We start from the raw sequence: 17,505 nt of genomic DNA on the forward strand, positions 1-17,505 counted from the left end.
ACAAAAATGTTTAAGGACGAAGGACGAAGGACGCAGGACGAAAAAGATGCGTCCCTGCCATGCACGGCAAATATGCTCACAATTTTGTGTGTGAAGGCCACAGCACAACATCTAAAGTCTATATCATTTTATAATCCCCGAGCTGCTGCCCTTTGTCTCGCCTCAAAATTCAATTAAACTTGCCTCAATGCAACGCGACTTATCGACTTCACTACGTTCCGATTCCGATTTCGATTTCGATTTTAGTTTGGATTTGGGTCCTCGCCTCCACGTTCTGTTTGTGTGTCTGTGTTTTTTACTACTCATCTCCATGTCCTTGTATAAATACGAAAAATATAAAAATATTTATCAAAAAAAAAAAAAAAAAAAAAAACCATTTGCGTACTTTTTTTGGGGAGATTTGTAAAGGAGATTTTTAGGTGCAATATATTTAGGCATAGTTGATAGTTCGATATGATTGTTGCATTTACATTTCTGTTCCATACCTAGTAGCCAGGGTGCCACCGCATCGTTGTCCTTGGCCGACTTGAGTATTGTCTCGGGCAATGGCAACGAGTGCCTTACCATCGCTCCATATAAGCCATACTCGGCCATAATGGTGCTGCCGCCCCAAACTTTTTCCGTTTTACGCCACTTCGCACGTCGATTCTGGAACCAGACCTGTAAAAAATGTAAGAAAATTAAAAAATTATGCCGATTGTACAGCGTTTTAAATAGGAATTTAAAGAAGTATCTGTTTAAGGTTAATATTCAAGCAATCATAATATCTTCTTTTTTTTTTAATTTTATAAATATAATTTGTGTTCATAAAATGTTGTTATAAGACATTTTAAGCAAACTCAATCGTAATGCCAATTATAGGATTAAGTCAAATGTATCTGATGTCATTAAGTAAATCGTAGACTTTCTTACAACTTGTAGCACTAGGATATAAAATAAATAAATCTAAAAAAAAAAAAAAATTTGTTGATAATCATAAAAAGAAGTTTTTTTTTTAGAGTTTTAGAATATTTTTTTTTATTTTTTTGAAATCATTGAAATCAATGTCAAATTCTAATATATTTCTTAGTTACAATTTAACTGGACTATGAAAAAATCGGATCAAATACTTAAGAGTTATTGATATGTTCTTTTTATGAATACTCGAGAGTTTATGTTGTCTTTACTTTAGCTGTAAAAAGGTCTCTCTGACTGAAAGATCGTATTTATCATGGCTGAGAGAAATTGAAATTAAGCAAGCACTCTACTCAGCCTACACAAAAGACTCTTTCCAAATATCTATTTTTCTTCTTCCTTTCTTCTTAGTAAAACTCCGATTTCTAGATTATTTCCAAGCAAAGGCAAGTTCTTATTAGTTTTAAAAGCTTGCTGAGGGTATAACTCTAACAAATCTTAATTTTCTCAAACACAATGTTGTATAAGACTTTAGCAAAACTCTATACAAAATTTCACAAGAGATGCTTTAATAGTTAACCCAAGAAACGTAACTGAATGAGCGAAAAGCGTTTGTTAAGGGCACCATATGGTATAGGTTAGATAGATAGAGTTCTGTCATCAGTCGACCATTTGACCATTTGACCATTGGTCATTGGCCATTGGCCATTGAAGGCTGGCATTTGGGGCGCCACCTAATGCGGCAAATGGCATGCAAATTGCAAATTATTAAATAAAAAACTCGTTGAAATTGAAAAAATGTAAATGGAATGCTTACGAAATGCTAATACTCGGACCATAAAGGCTTTTAGCATGCTTTCCCCACAAGCAGAGAGAAGGGAGAGAAGAAGGAGGAGGAGGAGGAGGAGAAAGATGGTTGCCAGCTAAAAGCGAGCGATGACAACATGAGAAAGACAGACCAAGAGACAGAGAGAGAAAGAGAGAGGGAGGGGAAAGTCGTTGCCAACTGTGTTCACACATAATAGCAAATAATATACATATTCGCATATAAGTGACCAAATTAGATTATCTTCCAAAACATTAAACCGATTTTCATGCAACAAAAACAACAATAGCCTGTGACGACAATAATAAGAAAACATTAAATGTTGATCACAAAAGCGAGACAACAACAGGGTATGTGTGTAGCAACAACAACTGTCACAATAAAAGGATTTGGCACACCGAAAGGATGAGCAAGGACTTTACTCGATGATGTTGCATGGCAAAGTCAAACCAAACCAAACCAAACCAAAAGCAGCAGCCAAAGGATTCAACTTTGACTTGCAACCCTCGCACGCACGCACGCACTCTCTACCACTCTCCCTCCCTCTCTCTCTCTCTCTCTCTCTTTCATTCTGTGTCGTACTCTTTCTGGTCGAAAGGCGAACCGAAAAAGAAGTCATCATTTTTCTGGTCCATCAAATCGTTTAGTTCTGCTATTAGTCATGTACGAGACGGGACAAGAAAAGAGCGACAGATGGAGAGGGCAGCACACACACACACACACACAACAGACCAACAGAGGAGGGTTGGGGAGGGGAGTTGGTAAGAGGTGGCCACTAAACTGAAATCGACGAGGCGACGCGACGCTACTTGAAGTGGCTACGACGACGACGACGACGACGACGACGACGACGATGACGACGACGACGACGACAACTGGAAAAACGCTGCAAAATGAAAATTTATAATAAAAAGCAAAATATGCAAAATAGGTTGGCATGCCAAAAAGGGAGAAGTGAGGCGAATGCACTGATAAAAAAAGTGTTCAAGATTTTGGTCTCTAAACTAGTGATGTAAATCCAAATTTTAGATCGAGTTGAATGTCAAAATAAAAAATCGCCCCAAAAAAACATAGAGTTGTCGATATATCGAGAAAAAATGACGATATATCGAGTTCTATATCGAGTTGTTACCAAAAACAAAACAATTTACAATGTCAGAAACTCTAACGATTTTGTTGAAAATAAAGTTTATTTAATAAACTAGTTTAGTTTTAAAATTAATTAATTTTGATGGCTAAATTCCTAATAAATCGCCCTCTATTTATATTTGAATTTTTATTTTTTTTTTGTAGAAGCCCCCGATAACAGACCTTAAATAAATTCTTGATAAGTGCTTAATTTCAAGAAAAGTTTCGATTTAGTTCTAAACTAAGATAAACAAACTCTTGTGAGTTGTCGATGTTTTCATGGAAATCGATTTAATCAACTCGATAGATCGTAAACAAAATGATCGAGTTGAAGCGAAAATCGAGTTGTCGATATTTCGATGTGTTTTTACATCACTACTCAAAACTTAGAATTTTGGTCCAAAATATGAGTCGAGAACATCAAATTCTTAAACACATCTTGGTTTTCCGAACATTTCAAATAAGATCAAGTTCTGACTATAAGAATAAATGCTTTTATTATAAGAATAAATTTTATTAAAATTTAAATGAAGAAATAAACATAATTTCAAAGTTTTTTAAATTTATCATTTTTTATATCTGTTATATATATACATTTTTTTCTGGCTTGGTTTTATTTTACAAATGTTATTTTACTATATGTTTTTACACTTGTAATGAGCGGGACTTGAACCGGCGCCTGCTGCTGCTTTCAACTGAAGCGGCGACTCTAACCAAAACGCCACGGGTCCACTATTTATTTCGTATGAAATAGTACATATTTTTACTTTCATAACAATTTAATATTTTTAATATTTTTATTCTTGTATTTTAGATTTAGATCTTTGATATTTTAGATGAATATTCTTAGTATTAGTATAATGATCTTATTTTAAGAACAAAATATTGAAGACGAATGTTCTTGATTTTAAAAGTAGTTCTTTTTTTTCAGTGTGGCATGGGCAAGGGTGTTGGAGCAGCGGGGCAGCATTCAGTCTGCAGCAATGTGGCGACATTTTTGCTGAAATTCTTTTTGGCACAGGCCAAAGACAGGCGCGGGTATCTCAACCCTTTTTTTTTTTTTTTTTTTTTTTTTTTTTTTGGTAAATCCACTCACAGATTGAGGAAATCGCAACAAAAATCGTAGCAGTCGAGGTGGTGCGGTGGTGGTGGTGCAAGTCAAGGGAGTTAGCCTTTGGCTAAACGAAGACAAAGTGATTTGGCTTTTGATTGTGTCAGCTGGTCGGGAAGATGCCTACGCATTTGGCTTCCTCTAAATATACTTACATATATCTTTAGATACATATAGTATGTTATATGCAACTGACAACTTGGCTCATAAATCTGGTCATATGAGAAATTGGCAGCACCACAAACTGTCGGGCGAGCCACTCAGTGTGTGCAGCCCTTGTTGCAGCCCACTAAATTTAGTGGCTAAAAGGAGATTTGGCTGAGTGCCTCAAGCGAGTCGCACAATGGCGACTGAAGAAAGAGAGGGAGGCTGAGAGAAAGACAGAGAGAGAGCGAGAGAGAGAGGAAGGCGGAGAAAAAGAAAAAGGATTGGCGTTAAGTGATAAAGTAAATTGGGAGGAAACTCTACTAAATATATATATTTATATATATAAATAAGTATAACTATGAGTGCTCTTTGTTGTACCCTGTAAAATGCATATCAGCAAGGTGGCTAAATGCCAATGTAAAACAGACAGAGAGACGCATATTCGGCTTTTAAGAAACAATTTAAACTAGCTTAGCGTTCACAAGCGAGTTTGAATTAATACAAAATTAAAAATAAAATAAAAATTTCAATGAAAAAAATAAACAATTTAGAAAAAGAAATTTAAATTATACCATTTAATTGTTTGCTAATCTTTTGCTGGACTTTCTATGCTTACAATTTCATAAGTATTAAGTAAAATAAGAAATTTAAGCAAACAATAAATAAATACAAGTTATTTTTGTTATGGTAAAATTAACAATCTTAAAAGTAAATTAAAATGCTAAAAATATAATATGTATCTGCCGAGTATCTGTCAAGTCAGTCATACTCATTTGTAACACTTTTATTGGCTGTTTTGTTTTTTTAAATCAAGTTGCAATTTGTCGACGCTCTCCTTCTGTTCCTCTATACTTCATTACAATTTTCATTAATTTATTTTCTCTTTGACACAAAAGAGAAATGTTTTTAAATTAGCTAAATATATAAATATTAATTAACGAAAAAGTAAAATTGAAAATTTGTTTAAAATAAACATTGTTTTTTCTTATTTTTATAAATTGACAGTTAAGTTTAATTTGCGTTTCATTCTTTAGGAAGTTAAATACACATTTGTGTTAACTTGACGTTGTATATCATTTATTTTATTTTATTCATGACTTGCTATATGTTGGGAATCTAACCCAGATTTTAGACAGTAAAAGTTATTTTTTGAACTCTAACCATAGAGATACGGGAATATCAAAAAAAGAGCTTTAAATTAATATTATTGACATTTATTTTTTAAATAATTTCCACATCCATTTCTCAGCCTAAACTTCAGTTGTTTGCGGATTATGGAAGTGCCTTAATTGTTCGGTTTACCCAAGCGCACTTCTTGGTATTGGGATCGATCGAACTCGGCGCGATCGAGGAAAGGATGCGATTACCACTTACGCTTAACACGGTGGTACAGCTGGTACCACCAAAAGACCGACTGAGTTGCCAACTGCTGATAAATTAATTTACACTCACACATACACACATGCCATGGGCAATACGAGCTGCACTTAAGAGCTTTTTGGGGGCGTGGCAGGTGGCACAATGCTTTTGCCGTTGCCGTTGCCTTTGGCAGTGACTTAAAGTTGGGCCTCGGCCTGGTCCGGGGCTGTGAAATCAAATTAATCCGGTTTGTTATTTCATCATGCAACGTCAACGTCATCATCATCAGTTGCAACAACAGACAAAAGCCGGCAGCAGCAGCAGCAGCAACAACAACAACAGTTTGCAATAATAAATAGCAATAGAGAGAGAGAGGATAGAGAGAGAGAGACACACACACAGCGTCATGTAAACAAACGTCTGCCAAAGGAACGGAAAATTTCATTAACAAGGCACACAAGCAGCATGCAACAGCAAAAGCAACAACAGCAGCAACAGCAACAGCAGCAACAACAACAGCAACCCAATTGCCGCTGTTGTAGGGCCGCCCAACAGCAGCAGCTGCTCCTGCTCTCCCTCCTCCTTCCCCTGTTGCTCTCTTCCATTCTGCTCTTCGTCCAGCACCAGGCACCTCTTTCACGTCTTTCCCCGACATTGCTCCGAGCACTGATAATTTAATCAACTCTCATTGAATTATATCATTTTGCAATTTGGCGTCGCTGCCTGTGCGGCATTCAACGTGCTCCTCCTTATCCCAACTCCCCCTCTCCTTCTCCACGCGTCTCCCTCTTTCAATTTCAATTCTCATTATGATAGCTGCAACGAGCTGTCGCTTCGTGAGCGTCCATTTTGAGTGCGGAAATCAAAATAGGAAATGCCATAAATTTGCCAAAACGGAAGTTCACTGACTAACCATAAGCCCTGTCACCCGACACAGGTGTATGTGTGTGTGTGTATGTGTGTGTATTCAGTGTGTAGAGGTGTGCCTATATGTAGGTGCATTTAGCTGCCTATCTGTCTGTCAATCTGTCAGTCTGCCTCTTCCTCTCCTGCTCTATCCACTATGTAAGCAATCCAATTGCAGCTATTTGATTTATTATTTCAAAACGGACAAGGTTGCTTTTGATATTTCCTCTTTTTTTCCTGTTTCCTAACCCGTTCTTCTGGATGTTACTATTACAAATTACTGAATGCATTTTGAGTATACTGCATCACATCATATTACTTGTAAAAAGATTCACAACTAATTGATTATTGTTAAGTATATAACTTTAAATGAGCTTATAGTACTCGTATTTTTAATAGTTTTAGTAATTTATAATTGCCAGAAAGCAGTTTTGATACTACAATGTTACTTTTGAGGAGTTGTGCCTAAATGTTTTTTTATATTGCTGATAAAAAATCTTTTTAATTTGTTGGATAATAAAACAAGTATTTTTAAGCAATTTGGTTGTAAAGCTAACAAAATCAAGTAAAAGACATTAAAATAAATTTTTTTTCAAGATTACAAGCAGTTTAGCTTGAAATATTCCGGCCGGAGAAATTATTTTTTTGAAATCGGCTAAAAAACATCTTTTTGCTATACGAAAGCCTAATTATTTATTTATTTTGAATCCAATATGTGTTAAACAGATTTATGTGATATAATTATTCTCATACAATTTTTCTAAATATAAAAATATATATATATATATTTCAGTTTTAAATACTTTAATCTTCATACTTAATTTGATTCCATTCACATTTTGACTCAATAAAATTGTACCTATAGACCTTTTAGGCCATCAACTATTGCAGTTTTTCGGTGTGAGGACTCACTTTGTGGTAAGTCGCATTGTTGACCACTTTAATATAGATAACAGCTTTGGCAATCAGTCGCTAAATGATTACTTGACCATGCCACCCTTAAATCCATCTAGTTGGGAATCACGATGTCAATTTGCTGATTGAAAATTTATTATTATTGAACTTGGTTCGCTTTTATGGGCCGAAACGTATTGAGACATGCCCCCTTTTTGGCCTGGTCCAGTTCGGAGTCCAGTTTGGTGACTTCACAGTCTGTCAAAATGGCCCAAGTGGTTGCCAGGGATGCGCTTCACTGACAAGCCCAACGGCCACGCCCACTTGTCCAGCCAAATGCATTTGATTTATTGAACTCTCGAAATGCTTGCCAACAATTGAATCATGTTGAACTCATCGATGAAGCTGCTCTCAACTCAAATTCAAATCTTATAATCTTTTTCAGAAATTAATTTACCACATTATTAATGCTATTGGAAAACACATGTTTAGCAAATTAAGTAATCTGGTTGTAAAAATGCAACTACATAAGTATGAATGACAACAGTTGAAAATGTCAATTAAACATTAATTCAATCAAGTAATTATTATTACTCTATTGCGTTACAAAAGGCATTGAGCTTTTTGTTAATTGGTTTATTAGTCAATGGCTTATACTTAGACTTATGCAAATCTTTTTTGTAATCAAGGCTGCAAGCCACAAACATTTTAAAGGTTCGGTTCGAACCATGGAGCACGACTTAAGCTCGGCTTATGTACCCCATGAACCCAAGATTTTGGTTCGAACCCTTGTTCAATTTAAAAAAAAAAAAAATTTTTTTTTTCTTGAATTCTTAAACCAATTAAATTTTTAATTTAAAAAAACTCGAATTTTATTAATAATTAAAATTTTTTTTTTATATTTTAACTTATTTTTATCCGAAGTCTAGCATATTTTAGTAATATTAGTAAGGAATTTATTTTCGAGCCTAACCATTTATTTATTAAAGTGATTTGGTTCAGTTTCGGGCTCGCAGGGTAAATAACTGCAAGGGTTCGGTTCATGATCCGGTTCAGGATCAACTCAAACGGTTTCCGGTTCGGTTCAGATTTTTATTTCTTATTTTATAAAAATTCATATAAATATTTGCTCTGTAAGTTTTGGTGTCTTTCTACTTTCTTAAGTTAAAGTTTTCTTTCTTCCATTTTACTGTAACATATTATATTTATTAAGGAAAAAGCTAAGAACTTCTTCAAGTTTTAATTGTCAACATTTTTTTTTAACACCAAAAAATCTTTGGCTCAAATTGCTTACAAAATCAATTTGACTAAGTAAAATTGGTAAAAAGGCTGTGAAGAAATCTCTTCTTATTTTATATCTTAAGATTAATTCTAGCAAATTCTTAGGAAAGACTTGGCTTGCTTTAAACTCAGTTGAGTTCATTAGCAAACTCATCAACCCATCCAAGGTTTCATAGATTCCATTTTTACGTCGGGTTTGTGGTCAAGTTCAAAGGAGCAGTTTAAAGAGCTTCTTTTTCCGCCTTGAAACTGTTGGGGAAAAATGGGAAATCAATTTTCGCACATTCGTATGGATGGCTGCACTTGGACAAAGGTCAGCTTTGACTGCCTGCGGTGGCTCAAACTGTCGGCCATAATTAAAATATTGGTAACCAATCAAAGATTTTCAATGGGCCGCATTCTGGCCGAGTTTCCTCGTTGCCTCGTTGCCTCGTTGCCTCGAACTGGGCATTCCTCGGCTTGCCAATGGTTAAGGGGAGTTGTTGGACTCTGGGAGGGATACAAATATTTGCGCACTCGTGCTGCAAAATTGCGCAAATTGCATGCAGCCTGCTGCATGCAGCATGTGGCAGCATCGAAGGTGGCGGAGGCCTCTGTTCGTCCTTTTCAGGTGACATGTGCGGCAGAGGCAATGCATTCGATTGCATACGACACGCTCTCTTTTCTCACCCTTTCATTTATGGCTCTCTCTATCTCTCTCACACACTCTCTTGCTGTCTCTCTCTCTCGCTTGCTGGCTGAGAGGGATTTGGCCTGGCTTTCAGCTTGTGCGGCATGCGGCCTTTATTGGTTTACTTCATCAAGTCGACAGGCAGCTAGTGAGTCAGTCCGTCTGGCAACCATTTGAGGCGTGTGGAAATTTCATAACGACAACGCGACAAACACTCACATCCTTTACCCCCTTCTCCCATCCCTTTTCCAAACCGTCTCCCCTACGTCTCCTACCAAACAGTCCCGCTTTATATGCAATATTCAATTGACATTCAGGCAAAGCATTTCGCGGCATTTTTTTCATATATCTACCCTTTATCTCCGCCTTCTTCAGCGTTCAGTTGGAACTTCCATTTCAACTTTCATATGAGTTTAACGGTCGCGAGCTTTTTGTTTTTCATACTCTTTCATTGGATATTATAATATTGTCATAGCGTTTGTTACACATGACGATTATTTTTCTTTAAAATTCATTAATTTTTTCTAAAATATCTATATATAGAAAATTCTTTGTCCTGTCTCAACTATTCACTGATCATTGCACAGCCTAAGCCATAAGACCTAGGAGGCTGAAATTTTCACACAATATAGCTGAGACATTTTTATCGTGCAATAAGACGGTGTTTTGTGAAATTGCAAGGCGATCAAATTAGGGGTCAAAGTTCACACTTTGTGAAAACTGCTTAGTGTGAGAAACTTTGTTAGTTTTAGATAATATTTAAGTAAATAAATTATATATAAGCCATGTTTTAAAACCTAAACGTGTTTTAAATAAAATATAAATAAATAAAAATTTTAATTTATTCAATTTCTGATGTCTATATCGTATGAAGAAAAAAATAATTAAGTTCAACTTTTATAAAGGTTTTTTTAGGGATTTAGAGAATTATAGTTTTACTAAATTTTAATAAAATTCCAACTGCATAGAACGACAATTTCAAAAGCTATCCAATGATATTTTTCAAGAAAAGGAAGTTTTTACATAAAAAAATTTGTTATTATTATAGATATATCCATTGGAATTCTACTCTTAGAATTTGAAAAAGACTTTCAAATGCGATCTACTGACATGATCGTATTACAATACTATACGTATTTAATTTGCAAACACGAAAATCTGTAAGGGTATTATTTATTCAACAGCTAGTTGTAAATTTGTGCTTTCTTTATTTTTATTTATTTTTTTTTTGCACAACTCGTTTCAGCTCTGTGATTACAAAATATGAATGCAAAAATTGTCTGGTCGTGTTTATTGCACAATTTTTCATTTATTTATTTTTTTTTTACTCTCAGTGTTTTCAGCTTTTCAGTTTTCAGTTGTAAGTTTTTGTTTGAAGTATTAATTTACGCAAAACGGAACAAAAGACTTGACTTTGGTTGGGGCGACGATAGCGAGTCATAAGATAGATCATAAAATGCTATATGGACTAACTAACTGACAGACTAACTAACTGACAGACTGAGTGACTAACTCGACTGATATTAATAACCTTTGGCTGACATTGAGTTGTGCTGCAATCGGAATTGCAATTGCCAATGCCGTTGACTATTAATTACAATTGAAATGATATTTGTAAATGCAACATGATTAATCGATGATGCGATTTTCTTTCTAATTACGACCATTTCAAGGGTGGCAACACGCAACGAGACACAGACAACGAACAGGGGAGAAGGGTGGGGGTTGGGTTGCCACTGTTCCATGCAAAAAGCGGAGGGTTTCGAAAAATCACTTAAACAACAAATAAATGAGCCTTTAGTGTTACATTAAGTAATTTAATTTACAATATGCAATAGCAATTGTTATTGTTATTGCTCTTGTTGTTGTTGTCGTTGTTGTTATTGTTAACAGAGATTAGATCATTTCGGACCTTGACATAATGGATATTACGAGTAAATACCACTTGACCACTCGCTGGCTTGACTTTTGTTACAAAATGCCACTTAATCGACTTTAGCACCACTTGATTAACTTTGTACTTTTAATAGTCAAAACTCAGAGTTTAAACTGCAGACAGGTGAGTACAACTTGTGGGTAAATTAAGTATATTTAGGGTAGATATTATATTTTTGATATTTTATAGCATTTAATTTCACAACAAAGACTCTTTTAAAGGTCTATTTTTATAAGTTTTTCAGTTGCTTCTTTAATAAATAATATTTAATTTTCATTTTGTTGAGTTCATAACAACATTCGAAAATATTTGAAACTAGTTTCTGATGTTTTTTCTTACTAACTATCAGTTAATGCATTTTTCTCAAAATTACTTACTTCAATCTGTTTTTAGGTCATCTTTAACACGTCTATCGTTTATTATTAATCGATAACTAGCTCTTTTGACGGCTTTATCTTATATTACTACTACTAAGATTAGCCAATATTGGACTCATTCTAGACTATAGAACTAAAAGTTCCGTGCATTTCATCTCTAACGCATCTATTAATTATAATCTAATTCGATTTAAATCGATAACTGTCTTTCATCAACTTCTATTTTTCATATTATAAATATTATCACGATAACAGGTTTCGATCAACTTAAATTTTTCATCTTATCACTGAGTTCCATAATTATTTGATCAAATGTCATTACATAGTTTTCTCCTAGAACTAAAAATTATCTCGATTCTATCTCTAACATCACGTGCGATACGATTGCTTATTAATCGATACTTCGATCTTTTTTTATCTAAAGACAACTTTCTTCTTAAAGAACTAAAACTCCGCCTTAAATATTTTTTAACTCTTCCTAAGATCAGCGATTAATCGACTCTCTGCAGATTTAAAATTTATCTCGTAGAAACTCTGCTGATACACATGGCCATTAATCGATACCAAGTTCTTTCTCTCTTCCCATCTTCAATTGCCACTAAGCTCATCCAGTATTTGGCTTTGTTGGCCACATCCTCACGCAGCGGGAGGCAAAGCCGCCAATTGTCATTAGGAAGTCTCCTTGCGTGTAAGAGTATTATGCGTTGTGGAAGCGGGAGAAGGGGAAGGAGCAGAGGCAGGAGCAGAGAAGGATTTGTCTCTAGCAGGCAGCTTGGATTGGATTGGGTTTGTATTGTGATTGGGTTTGAGTTTGTTACTCTGGTTTCACTGGTTTCGCTGGTTTCTCTCTTGAGTAGTTAAGAACAACAAATTGGCAAGTGCAGGAGCGTTGGTGAGGCGCGTGTACTCGCAGCAGGTTGCAAGTGTACCCTTAACATGCCACATTTCGCTGTGAGAACTGTTGCAATTTGTTGCTCTATTCCGTCTAGTTCGTCTATTTCCTTCGCAAAGGGTTGTTCAGCGTGTAAATAAATGTAGGACAAAAGGACTCGAGCATCGAGGACTCATCCCTTAGTTTCTTGGACATTAGTTTGTTTATGATTAACGTGCGCTAATTTCATTCATTTCGCACTCGATGGTCCCGCGGGATCGCGCACACTTATGCTTATTGGATTTACGAGCTTAACCTTAGACAAGAGACAAGAGACAGGGGCAGGGGCTGGGACAGGAGTTGGCTGTTGGATCGTGGCTGGGATTTGGTTATTTGGCAAGGAATCTAAGGATGAGGGTTAATGTTTGCTTTGCTATCTATTTATTTGAATTTCACACGAGCTGCAACCACAAATTCCCCGCACAGTGCATCATGTGGCATGCCCCCGACTTCTTCTCCCCTCTCCCTCTCCCATTTCCCTTTGTGTTTGCTGATTAGAGTTGACTTCGAGGTGTCAAAATACAAACACAACGACCGTCGTTCGACCTTCTGCCAAATTATTCGATTATTGCTTCTAAATAAGGTCCGAGAACTTGCTGCCTGCGAGCATTTGGGGCATTTCGCTGGCAACTAATAATCTTATTAGAATTAATGAAGGAATTTCCAATTTGCACAGTCAGGCGCCAAGCCAAACTGAAGGAGGGAGAGGGGAAAAGCGAATGCTCTGGCGAGTAAAAGCGATTTAATGTTAATAAGTTCTAAATGCCAATAATGCCAAGTGCCCCGCCCAACCCATAACGCCTATTGCCCCCCACGTCCCACGCCCACCAGCCCCTCCCTTGCCCTCCCCTTCCCGCTGCTGCGGTCCTAGGCAAAATAGAAATTCCTTGACGAACGTGCGGCAATGCCAAAAGCGAATCGAGTTTTGCGGAGCAGCTGACACAGATTGTGATGAGAATGATGTGCCAAGGAATGAGTTGAAGGATGCCCAACAAAATGTGCGAAAGAGTGAAACATAAGCAGAGGGAAAAGAGTGAGAAAGAGAGGTGCAAAAGGACAGCTTAAAGAGCAGCCAATTTGTTGAAAAGAAAGTTTAAAGAATTTAGCACAATCTAATGTAATCACATCAATTGCTTTTATTTTGAGCTGCAGAAAGAACTCAAAATGTTCAAAATAAAGTAACATCGATTCCGATATCCGATATATACTAATGTTTTCATTTCGGCATACTATTCGATTTTCTCGGAAGCAATTATCTAAGTTTGATCGTTGAATTTTTGACGAGCGAAAGTTATAAATAACCTACAAAATTGTCATAGTTTGAATAAGGCATAAAAACGATACAAGAAAAATTAGATTTTTAATAAAAGCATGAGTGTATTTTTTGATTACAATTGCGTTTTCAAATTAAAAAATTTTTTTTTTGAGAAAACTCGATATTTGCAACTTGATCTACTATTTGCCGATTTATCGACAACTCGATACATATTTTTGGCGATTTCCTAACTCGATCTAAAGTTTGGATTTACATCACTGATATACATACAGTTATTTTATATTATTATGAATATTTTTAAGAACATCGCTTAGAAATAATTAACTTATAGTGTTATATTAAAATATATTAAATAAGAAATGATTTTCATAAATATTTTAATCCCTTTAGAGTCAAAGGTCCGACTCTTACGTCTTAGATCTAATATTATATATTTTCTCAAATTTTTATTAAAAAAATAAATAAATACTTATCCCATGTTGTTTATACTTTAAAGTTTAAGCTTGTTAGAAATAAAATTTATTGAAGCAGTTTTCGATAATATATCCTATCTCTAAAGCCTCCTTTAATCATTGAAGATGGGATTATTAAATATAGGACATTTAATTGATGTTTAAAATCTACTTGTATTCCCAAAAATCTGTTCAAAATCTAAACAATTTTATTTGTCTACCCAATCGAGTCGCTGCAAATGCCGTTCTACCTTACGACTTATTCACATGAATACTCTTGAATAGCATTCGCATGTGAGTCAACAAGTGATTTTTAAATGCTTGTCGTGAATGTTAAAAGCTCAATGATGGCTTGTCCAGGCAGAACATAAGAAGTCTATAGGTCTGCATTCAATATTGAATATTAAAGTCAACGTCATCATCATTATCAGCATTATATTCATCATCATGATCATTATAAACAGCACATCAGCGCGTTCAATGGCCGATTGACCCAACAATCGAAAGATACACCTGCAGGTGCGTGTCATTGACAGCAGCTCACAGTAACAGCAACAACAGCAACAACAACACAAGTAACAACAACAACAACAACAACAACAGCAACAACACGGTGTGTCACTGCGTTGTCATCATCATTTTCATTGATGGTAAACCAATCATTTTTCAATTATATTCACCGCTGGATACAAATTGTCTGATTTGCGTGTGCGATTGTATCTGTGCAAGTGTGTGTGTGCGTGTGTGTAGGTATTCGTGTATTGCCTCTGCCAGGCGCCATGCCATGCCACGCCTACCCGTTACCCGCCCACCTCTGTGCCTAACCTTCAATTGTCAGAGCTAAGCAGGCAAAATCTTCTTTTACTTTTCATCCGATTTGCACTTGGCCAATTCTTTTTTAGAGGTAATTCAGCTATATCGACTATGTCGTGGCGTTTGTTACACATACAAGTATTGCTCATGGGTAATACATATAAGTTTTTTAATTGAAAATGTGTAATATAAAAGTTTTCTTAAATTAGGAATATAAAACTCAGCTTATACATTTATCGAAATTCATTCATGATAAGTCTTATCAAATCTACGATAACAATTTTATCATGGATCTTAAGTAGTTAAGTACTTAATTTCAGATCTACTTTTTTTAAGTTAAATTTTTAAGTTAACGGTAAGCTTATATTTTGAAACTCTAACTATTATATCAAGTAATAGTGATAACCTATTTATAAAGTTTTAATACATTCTGATAATTGAGCACATAGTTCACTGCTTGTTCAATTTAAAGATTTGATATAATCTATGTTAACGTATAAATAATAAAAAAATAAAAAAGTGTCAAATATTAGTCTACTTTCATACTTTCTACTGATTTTGCAATAGTTATAAATTACAATTGACTTTTTTTTTTTTTTTTTACTGTCTTCCTAGCATATTTATAAAGCTTTAATACATTCTGATAATTTAGCTCATAGTTCTCTGCTTGTTCAATTTAAAGATATGTTTTTATCTATTTTAATGTATAATTAAAAAAAAAGTTGCAAATATTCGACTACTTTCATACTTTCTACTGATTTTGTAATAGTTAGAAATTACAAATGACTTTTTTTTTTTTTTTTTTTTTTTTACTGTCTTCCTAGCATATTTATAAAGTTTAATACATTCTGATAATTGAGCACATAGTTCACTGCTTGTTCAATTTAAAGATATGTTTTTATTTGTTTCAACGTATAAATAATAAAAAAGTTTCAAATATTAGTCTATTTTCATACTTTCTACTGATTTTGAAATAGTTATAAATTACAATTGACTTTTTTTTTTTTCTTTTTTTTTTTTTTTACTTTCTTCCTAGCTTACTTCTTATTTAGGCGCTTGCAATGAACAAAATGAAATTTAAAATTAAGAACACTCAGCTTTTAAGGTGAAGTTTATAATTTACATTTGGCTCAAGTTCAAGTGATTAAGGAACTTTGGATTGGATTGGAGGATATAATGAGAGATTCGATTTATCTAACGATCACTTTGTATAGTGTATAAGAAATTCGTATTTTTTTTATATTTATGCAGACTGTCTGTTGTATGTACTTGTTGTTGTATTTTGTCAACGGAGTGTTTGGTTATTTCTTTGGCGCGACAGCAAACCAATTGAAGTGTCAAACGCAGTCAGACGACGCCGCGTGGCGCCACGCCTCCAAATTGCAACAGTTGATAAAGTGCACAACTTTTGCCTCACGGTGCCTCGTGAGTTGGCAATGCCTGAGGTCTGTGGCGTCTCCCCACCATTTTTTTTTTTTTTGTTGGGGGTCTGTTGCATGCTGTGACCATTATTAAACCATAATTCGTTGACAATTCTTCAATTACTGTCGCAGGTGGGCAGAGTATAGGCTGTGACAAGGCTCATTGCGTAACAGGCAACAAAAGGTTGCACCACCCGGCCAAATAAAAACAACCACTCAACTACCCCCAACCCCCCAACCCACCACTTGAGACCACCAAAACCACCCAAAACAGCGGCAATGAATGTTTTCTAATCTATAAAATTAATTTTGTCAAAATCTTGTTGCGCCTTATTGTCGAGTGTTTTGTTTGTATCGCTGCCACGCCCCCTGCCCCCTTTCTTGTTGCTTAAAGTGACACAACTTCCCCACCCCCTGGTAGAGGGATGTGGGGGGGAGGGGGTAACAAGTGAAGTTCCCTGGAGACCAAAACTTGGAAAGAGAATTGTAAAATATATTTTACGCTGTAAATTTTTTAGCTGGGGGCCGGAGAAACGTTTGTTGGTTGGCTGCTTTTCCATTTACCGTTTTCCCATTTTCTTTCACTAATCAGCAGTTTGAAAAGCGACCGCAATGAGCTTTTACTTTGGACTTTGAGCTCGTTGTTGTTGCAAATTAGCGTGAAATGCGATTTATAATGTCAATTGTATGGACTAAATACATATATAGATTTATATAATGCTCTGGATTTAACGCAGCTTGGCCATAATTGAAAAATATGCTCACAATACACGCACAACATACACACACACATACACATACAGACATCTGTTAGATGAAAGTGTGGATTAGTTTAACAAACCTACATACACGAATTTCCAAGACCCGTAAACGCGTTTCTTACTCATCCACAAACTCATCAATCAATAGCCCAGCCCCCTGCGCCCTGCCCCCTCCCATTTAAACTTTACCCCTCCCACAACTGCTTCCAACTGGTTTCAGAGCAGTGCCATCAATCAAAGAATGGCCAAAATGCTTGAAAACTATTTGCTCTAATTGCATAACGAGGCCGCGCCTAATTTCCATCCATCCAGAGTTGCCTTG

General features: G+C 35.5%; 1 protein-coding gene across 2 annotated transcripts in view; it reads right to left on the minus strand.

The window, feature by feature from the left end:
- Positions 1–17,505, minus strand: part of LOC117785209 (chromatin modification-related protein EAF1) — a 58,329-nt gene that overhangs the window by 4,534 nt on the left and 36,290 nt on the right. The window contains exon 4 of one of the 2 annotated variants that reach the window (XM_034623127.1): positions 486–660. In XM_034623127.1, the coding sequence (XP_034479018.1) occupies positions 486–660 (175 nt within the window). Of the gene's footprint in view, positions 1–470; positions 661–17,505 lie in introns of both variants that reach the window. The other variant, XM_034623135.1, reaches the window with a different exon arrangement.

Source organism: Drosophila innubila, chromosome X, assembly GCF_004354385.1.
Source record: "Drosophila innubila isolate TH190305 chromosome X, UK_Dinn_1.0, whole genome shotgun sequence".
NCBI classification, from domain to species: Eukaryota; Metazoa; Arthropoda; class Insecta; order Diptera; family Drosophilidae; genus Drosophila; species Drosophila innubila.